The sequence below is a fragment of the Corvus cornix genome, chromosome 2 (assembly GCF_000738735.6).
Source record: "Corvus cornix cornix isolate S_Up_H32 chromosome 2, ASM73873v5, whole genome shotgun sequence".
In the NCBI taxonomy this organism is placed as follows: domain Eukaryota; kingdom Metazoa; phylum Chordata; class Aves; order Passeriformes; family Corvidae; genus Corvus; species Corvus cornix.
In genome coordinates, this window is record NC_046333.1 from 46,189,446 (window position 1) to 46,210,249 (window position 20,804).

Here is a 20,804-nt window from a genome sequence, read left to right on the forward strand (position 1 = left end):
GTCTGTAGTGTTTCAGCAGAGTGCTGTGTTCTGGGAGGGCTTGTTCACAGGATCTATGAGAGTGTTCAGCCTTATATTTCAAGAAAGATCCTATGAGTGTTGCAGTTTAATAAAGGACTTGGCTTGCGTTTGTTGCTGGTGGGTGTTCCTCCAGAACAGGTATGGATCTAAGAGCAGCCAGCAAGTAATGCTCCATAGTGCATGTTGCTGCCATCAGTAATGGGAATGTAGTATGTGTGCATGGTGATGTCCCCACCACCCAGTGTTTTTCCTTTATACTTAATCTTCCCTCACGTCTTGCAGAGAACCTCTTTTTTAACATAAAAATGTAGTTTACCACTGAAGTGTTACAGACTACTTAAAAGCTTTACCATGGGAACAGTATTTTAATGAACAGTCCCACTTCAGTCTTTGTTTTTTGTTGTCAACAGCTATGTTTACAATCATCAGTTTTGTGGTTTCCTAGCTATGTTTTTAAAAAGTGTTTTCATTCTAACTTCAGAGACTTATGTTTCAACATTGTAGTAGTAAGGTAGGACACAGCCATAATGGCTTTGTCACATCTGGCTCCAGAGTAGGTTTCATACCATGTGTCTTTTCACAGTAAAGTTCCTGGTTTGCATGCTTGGGATTTTGATTTTGTGAAAATCTTGATCTGTCAGTAATGATGCTAAGCCAGACTTCAGTCAGGTGTTACCCACATTTTACAACTATTTCAGTAACAACTTGTTTGATCAGTCCTGTTTACCTGAAAAGCTCAACTCTACAATGTCTCCATTTTGTATAGAGGTTGCAATTACAGACTAAGGCCAGTACATGAAGTGTATTAAAAGCTTCAGGCTGTCTAGCTGAATTCCACACATCATTTAATGACATGAAACTGTAAGGTATAGCCAAGACCAGGCAGTGTTTGTGGATTTTTTGTTTGCCTTTTGTTTTTGATTGTGTTTGGTATTTTTCTTTAAATACAGCCTAGTGGCAGAAAGGGAAGACACTGCAAGAGCTTTTAGGTGAAATACGAGAGTCTACTCCAACTCAGAACACGACATTGGTCTACCTACAGTTTTGTCCTGTGGGCAGGTAGCTGATGGTTTGAAAAAATGTACAGCCAGACCTAATGCTCATTGTATCATCACTACTGCTGCAGTCCACCCAAAATTAGTATTTCAGCTATGAGATTTTTGTAGGGGTAGAGTTGCTTGTTGGGTTCTGAGGAATTGATCAACTTGATTACATCAAAACAACACATCAGCAATTGATTACATCAACTTTAAAGAAATAAAGTTACTGAACAAAAATGACAGTTGAATTAGCTGAGGCATTTCATAATCCTTTACAATCTTCAAATTTACACATAATGGGGTTGGGGCTGATGTCTTAAATGGAACAGGTGGAGTAAGCTGCTTTCCGTTAGGATTGTGTTCTGAAAGGGTTACAGTATGCTTTATTTTTGGCATGTGCCAAAATTTAACCATGTAGCTGTTTCCCAGCTAGGTATATGCAATACTCCATTAGCAGCTGGCCTTACAAAAATCCACAGAGCTCACTTGCCACTGCTACTGAAGGAGTGGGCACCAAAAAGTTTAGGCTTTACTTTTTTTTTCCTCCCATGTGAGGCCCTAAAGGCCCAAGAAATACTCGGCTTTCTGGATTTCTCAGTTAATGAGCCTGATCCAGTATCTATCAGAATTTATGCACATGGGCAGTGAAGTAGGGTTAAGGACCTGGTCCTGCAAAGGGTAAGCGCATGGACTTTAAAAATGCTTATTATGTCATTTAATTGATTATGACCATGCTGACTTAAATATGTACTTCCTTTTTCCCCTGCAACTAGAAATAAAGTTCACAATTCATCATATGTATCTGATACCTCTTGCATGTTTTGGTTGAAGTTTGTGATGTAGCTAGTAGACAAATCCTATGTGAATACCAGTTAGGATAGATGTGTCTCTTGCGCGTAACCAACAGCAAGAAATTGCATGGCCTCAGTAATGAGACTTTTCTGCTATGAATTTACACTAACCAGCTTGAGGCTGTGCTGAAACCGATAACGAACACATGCACACATTTATTTAAAGAAATCTTTTAACAGAAAATGCTGAGCAAATTGTTCAAACAGGCTGATTTCATTATTGATAATTCAGTGCACTTGACACTATCTTAGTGCTCCCCTTTTAGAAAATGCCATTTGATAGTATCGGTTTTGCTACAGCTAAGTGCAAGCAGCCAGTGTGAGTTACATGCTAGTGGCTGTTCGTTTCTTCAGAAGGTATAATTTGGCATTTAAGCTTGTATTGCTTGTATGTGTAGTTCTTACGTGTTTGGTGCAAGTGATTTTTTTAACATACCTGAATGTAAATTTGCTCCATTGTCATCATGCCACGATCAATGAGAACTTTTTTAATACTGGCTTTATGTGTTTTAGTTATAAAACAAATAAGAAGTATTTGTTGTTATTTAGACATTAATATTAGTAGTAATTTTCATAATAATATACCTCAACATTCCTTCCTTATCATTCATTATAGGCCTTTTAGGCCATCTCTTTTGCAGACCTTTTACAGGCTGTAAAACAGTAAAGGATAGGATGTTATAAGTTCATGAGTGAATAAAATTTCTCCTTTTTAATAGCACAAATGTCAAACCCAAAACCTCTTCATTTGGAGCACTATCAGAGTGTAACATCATAATTACAAGTATAGATAAACAGCAGTTTGGTTCAATTTAGTTTAAAGATTAGGTAAAATATTTATTTTAAAAAATTAAATCTGGAACATTAAAGATACCTTAAAAATACCAGTTTAAAAAGCCAAAGAGAAAAACTCAAGTACTTCTTGACGAAGGTATCAAAATGAGCGGAAAAGGGAAGGTACACAACTAAATGTGTAACAGTCACTAGGAAACAAAACAGGAACTCATTCACCATTGGTCATTTTCGTGGAAGAAAGCTGAGAATGATTCAATTGCAGAGGATGCAGGTAAGACAATATTGAATCAGACACAATTTTCAGCATCTATTTGCAGATTGACTGTATGAGTTGTAAAATTAAGTGGTAGATTATCTTTGCTTGGAGTTACGATGGTGAAAGTAGTGAGGAAAAATGCAGTACTGTCCCGGGTTGCTCTCCTCAAAGGAAAACTAGGAAAATCAGAGCCATTGTGAATAAATGCAAAGCATGCAGTTATCTCTCGAGACTATGTAAATCCACAGCGAATTTAAGTTGAAGATGCACTAAAACTATAATTTTTCTTTCAGTGCTAGAGAATAAAATAAGTTCATTTTCTGTATGAAGAGTCAAGTACACAAGACTAAAACATTTTTTGTGCACATGTAACATTGATCTAAAGTTGACTTACGCCAGGATGTTCTCCCCTCTGCCCCCATTACCAGTAACTACATTCTAGTTTTAACATAGGTCTATAAAGCTACACTGATGGTCTAGCTCCTTTAATTGTAACTAAAACTAAACAGATTTCCTCATCCAAAAGCCTCAGCTCATAGACTTTCTAACAGATCGTGGTTGGGTTTGGCAGACCCTTGAACATAGTGTTTGTCCTCAAGCATAGTTGTTTCTGTTTGAACTGCTGTAATCACTGACCTTTAGTCTTCACACAAGCTTTCAGGCAAAATAAAGGTGATTTTGGTGATCTCAGTCATCTTATTTTTGTTTCTTCTCTTTTCTGTTACCTTGTTTCTGTTCAGATTTGACCAAGTGCTTGGGAATTATGAGAACACTACCATTGCTACTGCAATGAATGACATACTGGCGTGGGTTAACAGGTCTGCCCTGGTCATCCCTCAATCTACTGAAAATGTCGTGGTACAAGTTGTTTAATTTTTGCTTTATCTGGTTGATTGATTTGCTACACTGGGAGTGCTCCTTTTTAAGGCTCTCCTTTTGTGTTTGGAGATTACACACATCTTCTTCCAAGTTAAGAATTGCATTCAGTTTGCGTTTACGACATTTTTGGGCAGCTACTTTGTTTTTTCCTCGTCGTCTGATGTCACGTAGAAGTGATACCTGAGTTTCTGTCAGCTGGTTCTTTGCTAGCAATGTGTTGAAAGAGTCGACGGACATGCTCACAATTTCATCGTCTGAAAACGGTATTCTCAGAGCTTTTGCACTACATTCATCTCTGCTCCGGTTTGTAGCAGTAGAATTATGGCACCTATCATTTACTTTGTTTGATTTCTTCATCCACATCTGTTGATGAGGCTGTGGAGTGGATGCTGCTTGACTTGGCAGCTGAGTGTAAGTGTGATTATGAAGAAACTGTGGAAGCATGGCTTCTGTAGAACACTCTGTATCACCTGGATATTCCACAAGGCTGTGTTTAGTGTTTTCTTGGCAGTGGCCACCAACAGCTCCTAAGCCATGTGAAGGAGCAGATTTAACACTACTGCTGTACCCAACAGCATCTTCACAGCAGACTGAGTAAGAGGTGGTGCTGTGATTTGAATTCAAAGATAGTCCTGAATCTGAGCCAGGCTCTTCAAAGATCTGAGAAACTTCTATAGGACTAAAGCCTTCCTCCAAAGCCAAAGACATGAGTTTAATTTCATCAAAATTATCATCATGGGCTGTTAGATTTCTAAGGTCAGCAGCTGAGAACAGCCCTGTCAAATTTGACCCATGAAATAGTGATTCTGGATTTGTGGTATCAGAGCTTGATTGAGGAAAAAACTCTTGCCTTTGTAAGTGTCTTGGTTTTGCTTGAGTGGGGTAGTCTGTTCTTAGTAGCATTGCATCAGGAGGACTCAAACTGTTGTGAAATGTCTGGGTCAAATTTATATTGTGGTGTGAGGGTGATGGGTCTTGACCTCTACTAGAAGTAGCAACTTGTGAATCTTCCAGTAAGTTCACCTAAAAGATGAAGGGGGAAAAAAATGGAATCTTTCACAAAATGAATGCTTCTACAGCCCTCACCTACACAGTCATGATCAACTTGTTCTTTAATATTCCACTATTTGATTCTATTAAAGCCAAACTTTTGTATGTTAAACTCTTAGCTATTTGGAATGCTGTTTCCCATCTGTACAAAGCATAATCTGTACTGGCATATGGCAAAAGGAAGCAGGAAGGGTGCAGTAGAAAAGTGACTGAAGGAATGGGAGAAGTACTTGCAAAGGACAGTGTGGGACTGATGAGGGTTGAGAGGTAAACATGGGACTGTTGCCACGTGTACAAACTATAGCCTGTGTGTTCTGTCTGATCTGGTCTAAGAAAAAGGTCCTTCTAAGGGTTCATTACCCTTCCCTAGTAGTGGTATTGATGATTCAAGGGTGAGCTGGTTCAAGGTGCTAAAGAAAATGAACTTTTTAAAGAAGATAAATAGCTCATCTGCAGAAGTGAGGACAGTGGTGATGAAAAGAGGGGTGGAAGCCAGGAACATTAAGACTGTGCTGTCACAGTTTCACTGCTTATTTTACAATTTATGAAGTTTTTGGGGCTGTGAGGTGCCACATTTGGTTTAGTTCCACTTAACTGAGGTCTACCGAATCCAAAACTAAGCTGAACTTCTTTCTAATCAGTTTGGAGGTAACATCATCCCCCACCAAATCACATCTTTTGTGGATGTCTTGACTTTAAATTTACTACTCAGGGTTTTTTTTACAAAACCAAAGCTGATACATGATCTGTCGGCCCTGATGTCCAAACAATAAACTGGACTGGTAATGCTGCAGTAGCACTAAGGCCCACCTTTTGTGGACCTGAGTTACAGTTGCTGGGTCTTAGAAGCACAAAGCCACTGTCCAAGATTATGTCGGGTGCTTGTTGACAAGCAGAGTAGTCAGAAAATAGACGGATACAAAGTACTTGAAAAGGTAAATACATCAAGTAAGAAGTGTATAGGATTCCTCCATAGTTGAGTGTCCTCACCGTGTCTCAGGAAAGGACTTTCTGATTGCATTCAGCAAACAGACTATGTAAAAAGCACTTTCCACAGGGAAGGAATGAAGTACCTAAGGACCAGAACATCTTAAGTTCTCTATTATGCTTACTGGGAGCTCAGGTAACAGAAGAAGGTCTTGCCTTATTTCTCCTAGGGAGTTGCCTTGTACTAGACCACCTGCAGTGGTCTCTAGTCTGAGATAGAGATGCTATTTTCAACTAATCCCTTAAAAAGAATGATTCTTAGCAGTCAGCTATTAAAAAATACCACTCGCTGTAAAGACTTGATACTTGGAAGAAACAATCAATCCATATTCAACAGATAGATTGTCACAAGATGGCAGTGCATTAATAATGTTAAATAAAATATGCAACTGTGTTTTGTAATAGCTGCATAAAGGCTACAGCCAAATTCCTTTCAAATTATGAGGAGGATGGAGAAAATTAAACTGATGAACTTCTACATCTGGTTAGTGTGCAATCCATTTCCAGAGCTGAACAGAAGAGGAGGCTAATTTGTGGGCTAGAAGGTACTATCCAACCTAGAGATTCCCAAAACTACATAAGCATGAAGTTACATGGAAAACACTAATAACCCTGGAAGAGGATCCTATGATGGGAAGTGTATGTAAGATGCCCTTGAAGTATTGCAGAAAAGGAATGTAGGAAGTAGCTTCCTGGTCAATGGTTGCACCTATGAACTGTGGGAGAAGAAGGAGACTTCAATTAAGATAACAACTGTTTTTTGTTAAGACAGGCACACAGAAAGTAAAATACAGTATCAGAGGGCTACAAGATTTTTAAAAAACCCAAAAAACCAAAACTCTAAATGGGTTTACTGCTAATGCTGACTGACCTGATTTGCAGTGAAGATGGATCTGTTCTTCTTGAGAGTAGTAACCTTGTAAGCACTTGACCCAATATTTATGACAACTGTAATCTTTCACAAATGCTCAATAGCTGCTACTGTATAATAAATCGGTGTTGCTCTAGAGAAACACAGCTGCTGCATAAATACAAATTGGCATTAGGTTTCAGAAAGGCAACTATTAGTTGAACTGAGTTGTCCAGTAGCTCCATCCAGCTTTGAACACCAGATCACAGTGAAGACACAGCTCTTACACCAGACAAGTTGCTGGGGAAAATTTCTCAAGTAGAGCCAATGAGAGCTGCAGTACAAGGTGGATAGTAGCATCTTTAGCATCCTCAGGTAAGTTTTACTTCATTGATTTGCTAATATATTCCCAGAGTGGGTGGGGACGGCTGTGGTTATTTGATCAGAGTAAGTCATTACCCAGTAATTGCTGACTGTATTCCAATCTACTGGCAATACCTGTATTTTCTCATTTACCTCTAGCATGTTTCCCACCTGCGATGACAGAAGCTGTAAATAGCCCTCTAAGGAGAGAAGGGAATCTCCATGGTTGCAGTTGCTCTGTGACAAAAGAAAAAGAGAAACGTGTTGTAAAGCACAGTTATTTTATGTAAAAGGAGGTAAAAAGCAAAGTCTGAGAGGAAAAAGAGCACAGTGCAGTACTGCTGCTGACCCCATCATCAAGTCTTCATCCTGATGGGAGATGACACACTGCTAGAACGAGCAGAACAGCTCCATGGCCTGAGCATCCCTGCTCTGCCCACAACAGCAGAACTGGGCTTTCCTCTGAAGCTGCACCTCCCCACCAGTGCGGAAAAATCAGGTAATTTTTCAAAGCCAAGTTCTCAGGGGAGTGGCCAACAGAGAGGCTGTCAAGACACCTGGATCAGATGTTCTCAGCTCCCACACGGTCTCAAGAAAATTGAGTGCCCTTTTCATTGTAGCTCTCAGAGAGAATAAAACTGAACAGTCCAGGGTCCCAAATATAATTCTGAGCATCAAGCTTAAATAAATGGTGAGAACAGTATAATTTAGCATCCATGTCTCTAGTGTTTGTAGGCAAAAACATCCTTGCCCACAAGCACAACACTTTCACAATGGAGAAAATAAACCCAAATTGAAAAATGGTTAGTTGCAAGTGTTTTCTGTAAACCTGAGAGTATTTCAACTACACAAAAAATAGTGGGGGATTGAGGGAAGGAGGCAATTTTCAAAAAGGTGTACCAGAGCATCATTCACAAAGTATTGTCTGAAGTGACCATTCCTTTCCTGCCCTGGCAGGGGACACTTCAAATTAAAAGAGGAAATAAATTATTCCTTTCAAAACCTTTCACTCCATTGCTTTTCACTACTTTTTATCTTAGTGATAAGTTCTATATCTTCCCTCACTTCCTCTTCAGTTTTCCCTGCTTCCCTTTTTTTCACCATTTACTTGATTTATGTCTTTCTCCTCCTCCTCCCCTTGCAGTTCCAGCTGATCCTCTCCTTGATGTGGACAGCAGTCATCCAAAGGTCCCTGACATGCTTTCAGGTCAACATCCTGAAGACAAATAAAACAGTTCTATTACACAGCATGCTGTCAGAATTAATCTTTAAAATGCACTTTTTTGCTACAGCGATAGCATTCCAAATAAAATATGCACTGAACAGGTCATGTGGATGGACTGTGTAGGCTTTGGGGGCAGAATGAGACCAGTGTCAGTTCAGGGGGGCAGCCCCTACCTCCTGATCTGGTGCCCAGGCACTGAACCTGTCTGCAGTAGAAATGGACACTGGAAACAAATTCTTCTAAACCAGACAAAGAACCACGATGTGATTTCATGAAAAGTTTGGACTATCAGTGTCTTTTGAGGTAGTTTCACAACAGCATATCCAAGCCAGATAGATACTCAATGATGGAGTATTAAAATAGGCAATTATATATGGCCAGTTAGCAAAATCCCTTGCTTACCTGTATTGTAATAGCAACTCTGTTTCCCATCACTTCCATGTAGACATTACCCATTCTCATTTATCCAAATGATGGAGTTTTTTAATCTCCAGTTATGAAATGGTTCACATTTAGGGGCCTCAGAAGCAATTTTCAGTTTTTATTTTATCTATAGTCATATCATCAGACTTCTTAATTGTTTATTATATAGGGCTGGAGTATTGCTAAAGTAAGAAGTAATCAGTGCTAATTTATATTTTTTAAAAGTGTGTGTTTATATTTTAAAAAAACTTCGATATTTCAGCTTTTACAGGGCAAGTCTGTGTTATTGAAATGCAAACTCAGTGGAATGGCAGCCAGAAAACCAAGTAGCCACACTGCATTATTTCCATATATCCCCAGCAAAATGTTATGGCAAGTTTTTAACAGCAGCAAACATAATGAGATAGTGTGCAGTTCTAAAATTCTCAGCAAACAATTTATTTTACAGGTTTGTTAAGAAACCATAAACTATATAAAACCTGCAGTTATAATAGTCATCAAAACATATAAAAGTATTTATATTGTTCCTTCATACAAAACACATTAAAAAGTAAATGTAAAAAGTTTAAAAGCAGGACCCTGGAGTAAAATTAAATATAATCTTAAAATAAATGAATATTATTTTCAATTTTGTACATTCTATTTAAATATTTAAAAATGTGAAAACTAATTTTATTTTAAACTAATTTTGTTTGTTGGCTTTCAGTTTTTCTGTACTTTCTTTTCAAGACTGAAAGAGAACTTGAGCTTTATAAACAGCCATTTGTGAAAAACAAATAGATCTACAGGGCACTCATGTGTCACTCTGATGTAAGAGTGAAGAGTTTCCTTCAATGATGCCTAACACAGTTTCTAGTCATTAGAAATGATATTCCAGAACATTATGTCTTCTTTGTCAGCTGCAGTTGGAAATGACTAGATGATTTTTTTTATTGCCAAATATGAGAAAACAAATTTACTTGCCTAAAACCATACATGCACACATACAAAACAACAATACCAACAAAACAAACCTCCTAACCAACAGTTTTCTTTATATAGTTGAACAGGAGGAGAGGAAATTTAGTATACAAGACACTGAGGACATGGTACGTAACTACCTGCAAACACTTAAATGAGTCCAATGGAGCAGATCACAGGCATGAAGTTAGTCCCATACTTATGTGCTTGCAAGATCACAGCTAGTCTTTAATTTTACAGAAAACCAACCTAATACTTGTCCAATTAATGTGACCTGCTGATCATTCTAATTAATAAAATTCATGATCATCAAAAGTGAATAAGAAGTCAAGGAAAACTGCTATTAAAGACCTTAAGCAGCTCCTCTGGAGCCAAGTGGCCTGGAAAGCTGCTACTGTGGCAGAGCATTCAGCTCCTGGATAACACAGCAAATTCATTACTCTACTGGCTGCAGAAGAGGCAAATGCAGGAAATAGTTAGAAATGTGGTATCTATAATGTGATGCCTCAAAAAACCAACTGCAAGCACTGGGTTTGAATACAAAAGGTGTATGAGTCACAACTTGATTCTTCCTTTTAAAATTTCCAGGGAAAAGAAAAGCTCAGGGTAACTTTGCTAAGAACCCATGGTGTGTCCTACAGATCATTCAAAATCCTCACAGTTCAACTTGCTTACAGTGGAAATCTGACTGCAGATGATGCTGGTCTTCTAAAGTCTGCAATGGAGATGGTCCTTCCCCAAACCACTGTGAGGAGAACTGAATTTCTAATGTACCTGATAGGACATCTCCTTTCTGAAAGGGAAACTAAATGCTCCTGAAGCTCATAGAAATTTCTGAAAACTGTTGTGGATTTAATTTCCCCAGGATGTCAAAGATAACTGAATTTTCAGGTCTTTTCTTATTACTATATAAAACTGTTGACTGTTAAGGAGAAGGGGAATATTTCTAACTACAAATTTTGGAACTTATCTGGAGTCTGCATTCATTTTTATACATCTTTTAAGAAAAAAAAAAAGTCTGACTATTTTCTCTACTCTGCCACAGATGGTGTCTACCCTTAGTTTCCAGGCTGAGAGCACCAACCGCACTACAGGATCACAAACCATTTTGCCTAAAGGACTCTTTGGCTTAAGCACAGAATGGAGGTCAGAATCTCCCTCTGATCTTTGCAGAGAGCTCCTGCTGATGTGAATGGAGCAGAGGTGCCAGTGTGGAAGGGAGTGAAGCAGGGTCACACATTTGCAGTCATGGCCATTCCCTGGAGCTTACCAAAGGGAATGTGTCAGCTCTTCTGAGCGAGCTTAATAATGCTGCACTGTGTGGCTCTGAAGATTAGTCTTACTAACACCATTTCTCCCTCTGGCAGATGATATTAAAATATACTCATGGCTGCTCACAGCGATTATTACTGCAAAAAGTTATCCATCCTTTGAAAAAACCTATTTCCACCACTACCAGAACAGTTTCTGAAGGATCCTGGCCCTATAGCCAGCTTTTCACAACAGTGGTGGTATAGATACAGCACATATAAGATATTTCACATCACCAATTTTTACCTATGGGATCATTTCAGCGAGACCCTCTACACAGAAATCAACCAGAACCTTTTCACCTTTGTTTCTCTGTTTTGGCTTTTCATAAAAATCCCCTGGATTACTGATAAAGGCTTATGCTCTGACACTACAGCATCAGCTTGTTAGTCTTCCTCAGTGATGAAGAATGGCTGAACAGCACAGCTCAACAACAGAACGCTTTCTTCCAGGCCTGCTGTATCACTTGGGATTGACTGCTGGACTACTGCTACAGGGAGAATAGGAGGGGTGTCTCCCCGAGAAACAGCCACACTGTGTTTTTGAATAAGGCATTTCCTTAAAGATACCTTAATTTTACAGACTAAATGTACATCTAATGACAAAAGCTTTATTACAGAGTCTGGATATTAATCTAATGACAAGAGGGATTAGGTGTAGATAGTATTTACTGTGCTGCCACACTCACTATTTCTGTCCTTCCTGTTCCTTGTTTTGCAACAAGGGTAACAGAATAAACACTAATTAAGTCATAGTGATACCACTATGAGTCCAAGAAATTGGGACAGCATGTGGTTGTCTCTGTATAGAGAAAAAGACTTGATTTTTGCTGATTGTAGAAGACTTAATAATACCACCAAACCCATCTACTGCTGCAGCCTTTCCACTTCTACCACTGGAGGGTGTGGAAGTTCATGCCTCCAACAGCAGACTGTTCCCAAAAGGTAAAACTGCAACCCTACTGGAGGGCAACCTTCGATTTGCATTTGGAAGGACTCCTGTGCAAGCACAAAGCCAGAGAGTTACACTAAAATTCTCCATAAAATAATAATAAAAAATATAAAATCCCATGCATCTTAAATTCTCATCTTGCTTCTGCCACTTACTAGTTTCAGTTGCATTAAAGAACACAGTCTGAGATGGAGTCTGATTTACCAAATTATCCACCAGTCTTGTATGTGGAGGGCTGGGCTCTAACCACGCACCTGCCCCTTCGCTGTGGTACAGCTTACCACAGGTCAGCTACAGGCTTCAGTTTGTCAGTCTTTGGAATACAAAAAATAGTAGTTTATGTCAAAACTGCTACTTAAGGAGGGTCAAGAATCAATGTGGAAGTGAGAGAAGGTATGGTTTTGTGGGTGGCCTGGCCTACACTTAATTGGAAGCATGCTGCCTGCTCTGGCAGGTTTCCAGAGTTTCTTACTCTATGTTAAAAATAGAGCTTTCAGTTTCCAAATAAGTAAATCAGAGTATTGATCTCAGCATGAACTGGGTGTACTGTACACCAAACCACCCCTCCACATACCTCCTCCCCTTGCTTCCTACACCCATGTCTTATCTACTGTCCTTAAAAGAAAGTATAGGGAGCAGAACCTGTAATGACACCAAAATACAAACAGGTCTACTGCGGTGTATTGGGTGGGTAAACAAGCTCTCTCTGAAGGAGCAGCAGAAAGCATAATCGAGCTGTTTTCAGCTATTGATCTGTGTGCAGTTGGCACACAGGACTAAACCTACACAACCCAGGGCTACAAGTACCAGAAATACTTGAACTGTCTCTGGAGTAACAGAAAGGTCTTGCTGGAAAAGGGCAGAGCAGACAGGGTGGTTTGGCTGGGTGCACAGACAGCACTGAGAGGCAGGGGACACCTGCCCCTGGAAAGCTCTTTCACTGCAGTCAGACTCAGAGTTATCACTACAAATATCCCAGCGCTGGAGCAAAGGTACATGACCACAATTATTTGCAAAAAAACATTTTTTTTGGTGCTGATTACTCATGTATCTTGTTCATGTGCTATCTTCTAATTACTCCACATTATGTTCTCTTTATTTTACTTGTTAAGTTTTAAACTGCTCCATTGATGTCATTAACCTTTGAGATGGTTTTCTACAAACTTTTGTCCCTTCACCATTACTAACTGCACTTCTCTGTAGAACTACCTCTCTCCTTGTTATTACCTGAAAAGATGTGGCACTGGCCTGGTGCTCTTTGCCACATATTGAATAATTAAGTAGCATTTCCAGAATAGAATCACAGAATGATTTGTGTTGGAATGATCCTTAAAGTTTGCACAATGCCAGCAGAAGTTAAGCAAAACAGCTCCTAGTAACATAACCAGTAGTTTCACTTTACTACTTGGTAGGATCAAATACAATTAATAATTAAATATAATGATGCATAGCTGATATCATTCAGCTCTAAGTTTAGTGGTCTTGCTCTTTGCCTGTGTACTTTAAATATGTAATGATAATCTTACAAACTGCTATCTACTTAGTAGATAAGAAAAAAAGAAAAAAAAAGTATTTCTTGCTGTTTCTCTATATTCATAATGAGCCCTAAAATATCCTGAGAACACCAGAACAGAAGAGTACTTCATGCAGCCAGGGTTAAGGACGTGTGGAGGGTGGAATGGTAGATGGGAACACCAAATATCAAAGTAACTTTTATGTTATATATGGCTAGGCTTAAAAATTACAATAAACCATGCTAGCTAAGCAATGCTACTGAGTAAATCAAGTGGTTCATAGATGTGACTCCAAATGCGGCACCTGTCAAACATTTATGACGTTTCTACTCTAAATCCTAATAATGCCACCTGGACTGCAACCAAGCATTCCCTGTGAGAGCCCTCCCGTGTGCTGCAGGGAGATGGTAGCACCTCTAACCACATGCATTTCAGGGCTTTAGACAGCATGGGCCAGCTGTGTCAGCTATTACAAAACACACATACTCTGGGCACTCTGTTCCAACACAAAGTTAACACCAACCTACTGCCCAGATGGAGGCAGAGACAGGTAAAAATTGAAGACACAGAGACTGATAGTGTTGTCACTGATTTCAATTAAAACATCAGTTTTCATGCTGAAAACAGCTCAATATCCTCTTCAAAATGAGATTTTAAAACCACTTCTAACATACACACCAAACAGGTGCACACTCCAGCCATTTGGTCCTGTGCAGATGTTTTCCACCAAAAACTGATTTCATTGTAATGACAGACAACAAAGAGAATAAAAATTTTCAGGTCCCCTCAAAGCTGCTAAATAGAGCTTAAAGACTAAGCAGCAAAGTAGACAAAAGAACACAAAAGTAGACACACAGGATGCTAAATGTAGCTGGAACCAGTGGATAAACCGATAATGAGGAATACAGTGGCTTTTGTGGCAAAGCCATGTAACAAGAAGCAACAGCGCATGCCCTAAGACAAGTTCAAGGCAAGGTCATCTGTCACACTGGGAGCACTCAGTGAGTATGACCACCAGAGACCCCTTCAGACAACCCTCTAGGACCATAAAAGGACTTCCAGTAAGAGGCAGATGCATGCAAATCAGTTCTAGGAAAGTGATGTTTCTGTATTATCTAGGAACTACACTGTAATGAGTATCTCTGGTCATGATGGAATAAATACCTTGTTGTAAAGCTTCACACACACCCAATTAGAGGAGATATCCCCGGGTGTGTTCAGCGTACTGAGAGTAAAAGAATGCCTACTGTCTAATACTTCAAATTGTGTTAGAAAGTTTCTTTTCCAGCCAATTTTGGTATCAGTAAAGTATGCAATATCCCTGACAGTAAATGTGATTAAGGTAATTAAACTTATTCAGTCACTCTTTCAGACAGAGCACAGTAAAAAAACCCAAACCAAACCCAATGCGTGCCCTCCCGCCACCCCCCTCCAAAAAAAAAAACCCAAAACCAACCCCAAACCCAAAACCTCTTTCTATGCCTCTGGTGCCCCAAGATACTTTCTTTTGTGGTCAGTGAACTACCTGACATCAGGGCTCTGTAAGTTCTCCCTCCCTTCCTGCTCTACCTTTACCCTAGATTGGTTGTATATCGTCATTGGTATGATGTAGTCACTACTCAATAAACATAAAATTACTCAGGGACCACCCTTTCAGATAAAACTTTGTACACAATTTGATTCCAGATGTCCTCCTTTTGAGTCCTCCAAGGCAAACATACTTTCTCAGGCATCCAACTCCCAGCTTTCCCAAGCTACCAGCCTCTTTGCAACACCAGATGTCTTCCAAGTCACAACTCTGAATAGGGAGCATGGCTAAAAGCCAGTCTTGACACTTTGGCTCCTCTAGAATTTGAGTATCTTCACCTTCCCTCTGACACTGTATGTAATTCCTCTTCTATTTTCCACATTTACCACACTCTAATTCTTCCTTCTTTATGCCTGATATTCCCCTCATCTACTTTCACATGCACTTTTCATGCACCCCCAGCACTGGAAACACATTGGCCACTCTCCAGAGAGCAGGAAAATGCTGGTTCAAGTCAGTCCTACACCACAACTCTAACTTCCTCTAACACCCTCTCTGAATGAATTTGGCTTTTTCAAACCCTTTCAAGACTAAGTTTGAGGTTCTTCTCTTATCCCACCTCTTTCTGGAACACCATGAGGTCCTTCCCCCACCTCCTTACTACATAGGTGAATTCTAGCCAACAGGTAAAGGCCATCCACAAACAGGGGCCCAGCCCATTTATCTATTTGCAGATGTCCCTCCACAGCAATATTGCCATGTCCTACTGCTCAATGAATTCAAAAAGAAAAAAAGAAAAGAATAATTTGAAATATGTTCTGTAAGTTAAGCACACAGCTTCAGTGGGAAGCTCTCAAATGAACTAGGGAAAAGCCTTCAGAGAAAAACCTTAAGAGAAAAGCCTACCTGGTTCATACTTAATTTTCACTTTGCCAAACTTTGACATTCACCAAGAAAAAAAATTTAAAAAGAAAAAATCCGTAACTCGAATTATTCTCACTCAATAAAAACACTTCAAGCGGTGCTCAAAGTCTGGGATGGATTCCCCCCTTCCAGTGCTTTAATACCATGAAACTCTGCCTCTGACAGGGTTCAAAGAAGTGTGCTTGTATGAGATTTTACATAACCTGACTCAAACTGCCCTTTCTAAACAGTAACATAGAGACAACAGTACAAACAATACAAATTATACACTGTGCATCTTCTTCCTTAAATGCTGTAATTCATAAACAACAGTAATGTTATGCTGCCAATTATTACTTAGAGCAGGTCTTTAATCGAGTGCAGAAATTCAGCTCTTGGAAAGGGCCTCAAAGATCTGTTGAAAGAATGCAGTGCATTCAGATATAACAAACCTACTTGACGTGTAGGAGCAGAACCCTTCTTCTCTGTCTCACCCCAAGCTGGAGCTTGTTTCACATGCAGTGCAATGACCCAGCACAGCAACTCCTGCCCTCATTCAGGCACTGCCTCTTCTGCTGCCACGGGCAGCATCAGTGCCTGGGGTTCACGGGATTTAGAATGAACATTTTTACTGTAAAACTAACATAGAGAAAAAGTAGAAGAGCTACACAGTCCATCCATTTTTCCATGTATATTCTGTAAAAGATAAAGAACCCACTGAGTTTTTAAACTCCCTTTCTTCAAATGTCTACATACATACATAAACATATACTTACACACATTAGAAATACTGATACACAGAAAGGGAAAAGAGAATCACTGGATCAATTACAGCAGTTCTGAACCCTTGCAAGACCTTCAGCTAAGACACTGTTGAATGACAAGCTTCTTGAGACTTTCCCTGTTTGGGAATATTAGTACCACACACATAGGACTGATGCATCTTGCGGCACTGAGGCCTCCCGTTTCCCCACACACAGTTTTTAAGGTGCTTTGGAAAATGTGTCTCATCCATTTTTCATATGGACTTAGGGCTCAGTGTAAGAGCTTTCAGAAGTGTTGTTGAGGCAGTATTACACTGAGAAGCCCAAGGAAAATGCAGCTGGCAGAGTGGGGCATGGAATGTAACCCAAGTTAGGCACCTGTAGAATGGCTTCTCTCTTTTCCCCACCAATGTAAGACCTACACCCAGTGTCAGCGACATGTCTTCCCCCCTGCCCCCCCCCTTTTCTTTTTCTGTGCTTAAAACTTCAAAATGTATACAGCCACACAGTGCCTCTAAATTTCACTAAATTTCAGTTTAGTTTTAGTTTTCCTTACAATAAGCTATTTCCTTGAGCAATCCAACAATAATTTACAAGCACATTGGGGAAAAATAAGCAGATATACCCAACTTTACCTGTGTGAGTAACTCAATGTGACTTACTTGTGTGAGTAGGTTTGAGTAGGACAAAAAAAGTTAGGTACCCTGTTTTCAATAGGGGGATGTCAGCATTCAAACAAGTGCTGACTATTAAGGAGTAAGTGGTGCTCCCATTATAAATCCTTAAAAAAAAAATCCAAACAAAACCAACCAGGACTGCAGTCTCTTTTTTTCAGCAAACTGTGAAGAGAAAGACTAGGTGCAGCACTACACTGTTGGATCTGGGAAAAAAAAGTAGCATGAGAAATAATCACCCCAAAGAAAAGACCTGGTTCACTCTTAGGTGGCTTTTTATCTGTTTCCTTAGCAAACATGCCCACAGGAGCCTGGACTCTTGGTCTCCGGTGTTCTGCAAAGAGGTAGGGCCTGAATCATCACCTTTCATAACTACAGAAATGAATCCATTTCCTTGCATGAACTAATGCATGTTTTTCCAGTTACCCAAAGTAATTGTTTATTGTTTTTTTACTTATTTTCCTCTAAACTCATGGTTCTCAGGGAGGAATCCTGGTACCTTAATCTCAAACATCCCTGAGAACGAAACCTACAAGCTTGGATTCTGTAGCTGCCCCAGATCAGAACAGTGCAGAGGCATTAAACTAATATCCTAAGCCATTAGGGCACATCTACCAGTAGCCTGCTTTGACCTTCTGTAGGGGATGCAGAACAGGGTAGTATGGACAGTTCAGCACTTGGAACAAAACCCCTCTTTTTAATGTAGTCTCTGCAGTGGTACAAACACTTTTGTCCCAGGTCCTGTTACACACATCCATCTAAGAAAATGAGTAGCAAGACACTGGGATAATATGATTATTTTCTCCATTAAAGGGTGTATTTCAGAGGAAATACATTTTGTTATTTTTATTACTAAGGCAGTAAGATATTGTGGGGTTTACATTTCATGAGCAAGCCTATGTTTGATTACAGAAATTAACAGCATGAAATAGTTTGCGGGGAATATAGTGAATATGAAGGTTAGGGATGATCCCAGACTGCTGGGCAACAAGGTGAGTGTAGGAACCCACCTGCTCACTCTACTCCTTATCAAAACCAAAGTGCTCAGGCTGTTCTAACACTTCACTTCATCTTAGCACAGGACAGAAAAATAGGCAAACCCCTGCAGTTTAGCATGCTCCAACAGCATGCTTTGGCCACTGAATTAATTTTCTTTTTCATCTGCAGTTGTCTTCACGAGCAGTTTTAAGTACCAGATCTCAAAGGACAAGGACCAACAGCTTGCATTGTGTTGCCAGCAACGTTCTCAGCAGGGACCAGAGTCCAATGAATAAAATGAATCCAGGGATGGATAAATCCAGCTGTAAACTTTTCGTGATGTAACACAATACCAGGCAGAAAAAACCCAAATACTTCCACCTGTTTACATAGACTTCTTGTCCTGATCTAGCGTGGATAAGAGAAATGCGAAAAATAGCTCAAATCTATTCTTACAAAAGGCAAGTTGAACGTTATAAATCAGCTGAACCACTCTGCAATCATTATACTATTACAATAACATTTTGACAGCATACGTAGACTCAGTCAAACCTACCAAAGGCCACCTTTAAAACAAAGATCTACTTTTTGATCTGAGTTTCATGTTTTGGAGCTGCCATGCGCTTCAAAAGAAGTCTGGTGGAGGAGACATGGGGGTTTCCACATAGATGTCCCTTTACATTTTATTTCAAGAATTGAACAAATGCCTTGTCTTGCTCCTATCATTATTTCACTTAAATGCATTGTGCTTAAGAGAGAGGCCCAGACCTACATTTAGCAAAGAAATGAATCATCTTCTCTCCACATAAAAGAGTCATCTCTTACAGTCAGGGTGTTGAAACTAGTTTTGCAACTACTTTACAGAAATAACCAAGTTAACACAAGGGGAAATTGGGGAGAAGAAAAAAAAATTAAAATAAAATTTAAAAATAAAAATAAAATCTACCATGCATGACAAATTTAACAATTACCATTTGATGCTGGTCCATTAAATCATAATAAGAACCAGCTATCCACAATTGTTCAAAACCAACTTGAAAAATGTTGGTAGTTCAACTTGATATTTCAAAATGTACTGAACATCAGAGTCACAAGCCCACCATCTTGGCATTCCTGTATCTTTTGTATCCACGAAGCGCACCACAAAAGCCCCAGATCATAAACTACGCACGAAACAATGAAACTCTATTCTCAACAGCAATTTAACTGAGAAAAGCCGGCGCCGCAGCTGAGTGGCTTGGCTAATGTTGGAGCTACAGCTGTGCACAACTCTTCAGCTCTGTGCAGGACGAGGGCAGGAGTGGGTGCAAGGAGACAGAAGCGCAGCACGGACCGCATGAGGCGCGAATAACCAGGGAAATGGGTCAGCACTGCTTGGTGCTTACTGTCTCACGGGGAGTTTTCAAACTGCCGCGCTGATAACGGAGGGCAGATAAGGGAGCCCAGAGGATAGCCTTGGCACAGTAAGATCCTCTACATGTAAGAAATGCTCCTGACAAGTGTAGTTACCGGACTACGACATACACGTGCCCTGCGCCCAGGTGAGGGGTGCACTGTGTGACGTACTATGGAGAAGCTGCATTTCTGCAGCCGCGGGATATTCTTGAGAAGCCTGTATGCCCACATAAAGAAAACAGAAGCGATGCCGGAGGAAATGCCAAGCAGAATCGTCCGTCCTGGCCGTACAACTCTGCCTGGCAGGTGACGGCGGCTCTGGGGCCCGGCGTGTGCCCGGGCCAGGGCAGCTCTGCGGGGCTGACCTCGCTCCGGTGCACGGAGACTCCGCGGGTCGCTCCGTTAGCAGAGGCTGCCCCGCAGCCCGGCCCCGCCGCTCGGTGCTTTGGACGCGGGCAGGGCACGGGCCAGCCCCGCACACCGCCGAAGGTGTGTGTCCCCCCCTCGCTTATATTTTTCTTTTTTTTTTCCCTTGTGGGACAGTGCCTGGCTCAGAAAAGCGTCCTCCTCCACGTCCCCCACCGCTCGCCCCCCACGAACACCCCAGACCGCCCGCCCCGGTGCGCGCCCTCCCCGCTCGGCCGAGGCGGCTGCGGGGGCCGCCCGCGCCTCCCTTACCTCCGCCATGGGGCAGCCGCCTCCACCAGGGCCGCCGCCGCCTCATCCTCCTCCCGCGGCGGGGCGGGGGACGGCTCCACCAGGGCGGGGCGGGGCCGGGGGAGCGGGGCCCGCGGGATCGGTGCCCCATGACTGCCCGGGGCAGGCCGTCGGGAGGTGCGTGTGCTCCGGACCGCAGCCCCAGCCCCGCAGCCACAAGCCCGCCCCCCGCTGCTCTCCCCGCCGCCGCACCGGCCCTGCCCGCGGACGGGAGGCGGCGCCGGGGCGGGACGGGGACACCGCGGCCCCACCTGGGGCCTGGGGGGTCAGTGTGCCGGGGGCAGGAGCAGCATGCGGTTGCTGCAGCAAGCTGGAAATAAAGGAGACGAGTAGCCGGAAGGAAAAAAAGTAAAAAGCAAAGAGATTCTC

The 20,804-nt window shown here is 41.2% G+C and overlaps 1 protein-coding gene across 5 annotated transcripts; it reads right to left on the reverse strand.

Annotated features, from left to right (window-relative positions):
• Positions 1–2,039: 2,039 nt before the first annotated feature.
• Positions 2,040–20,587, reverse strand: NFE2L3 (nuclear factor, erythroid 2 like 3). Of its 5 annotated transcripts, none has more exons than XM_039548614.1 (4): positions 20,397–20,587; positions 8,201–8,308; positions 7,264–7,329; positions 2,040–4,865 (listed from the first exon to the last, which is right to left on the reverse strand). In XM_039548614.1, the coding sequence occupies exons 1-4, from the start codon at positions 20,403–20,405 to the stop codon at positions 3,660–3,662; spliced, it is 1,389 nt and encodes a 462-aa protein (XP_039404548.1). In that variant the 5' UTR covers positions 20,406–20,587; the 3' UTR covers positions 2,040–3,659. The 5 variants fall into 5 exon arrangements, with proteins under 5 accessions (XP_039404548.1, XP_039404547.1, XP_019140995.1 ...); XM_039548613.1 differs by having other exon boundaries at positions 7,246–7,329; positions 20,397–20,586; XM_019285450.3 differs by lacking the exon at positions 20,397–20,587 and adding an exon at positions 8,720–9,249 and having other exon boundaries at positions 7,246–7,329.
• Positions 20,588–20,804: the final 217 nt, after the last annotated feature.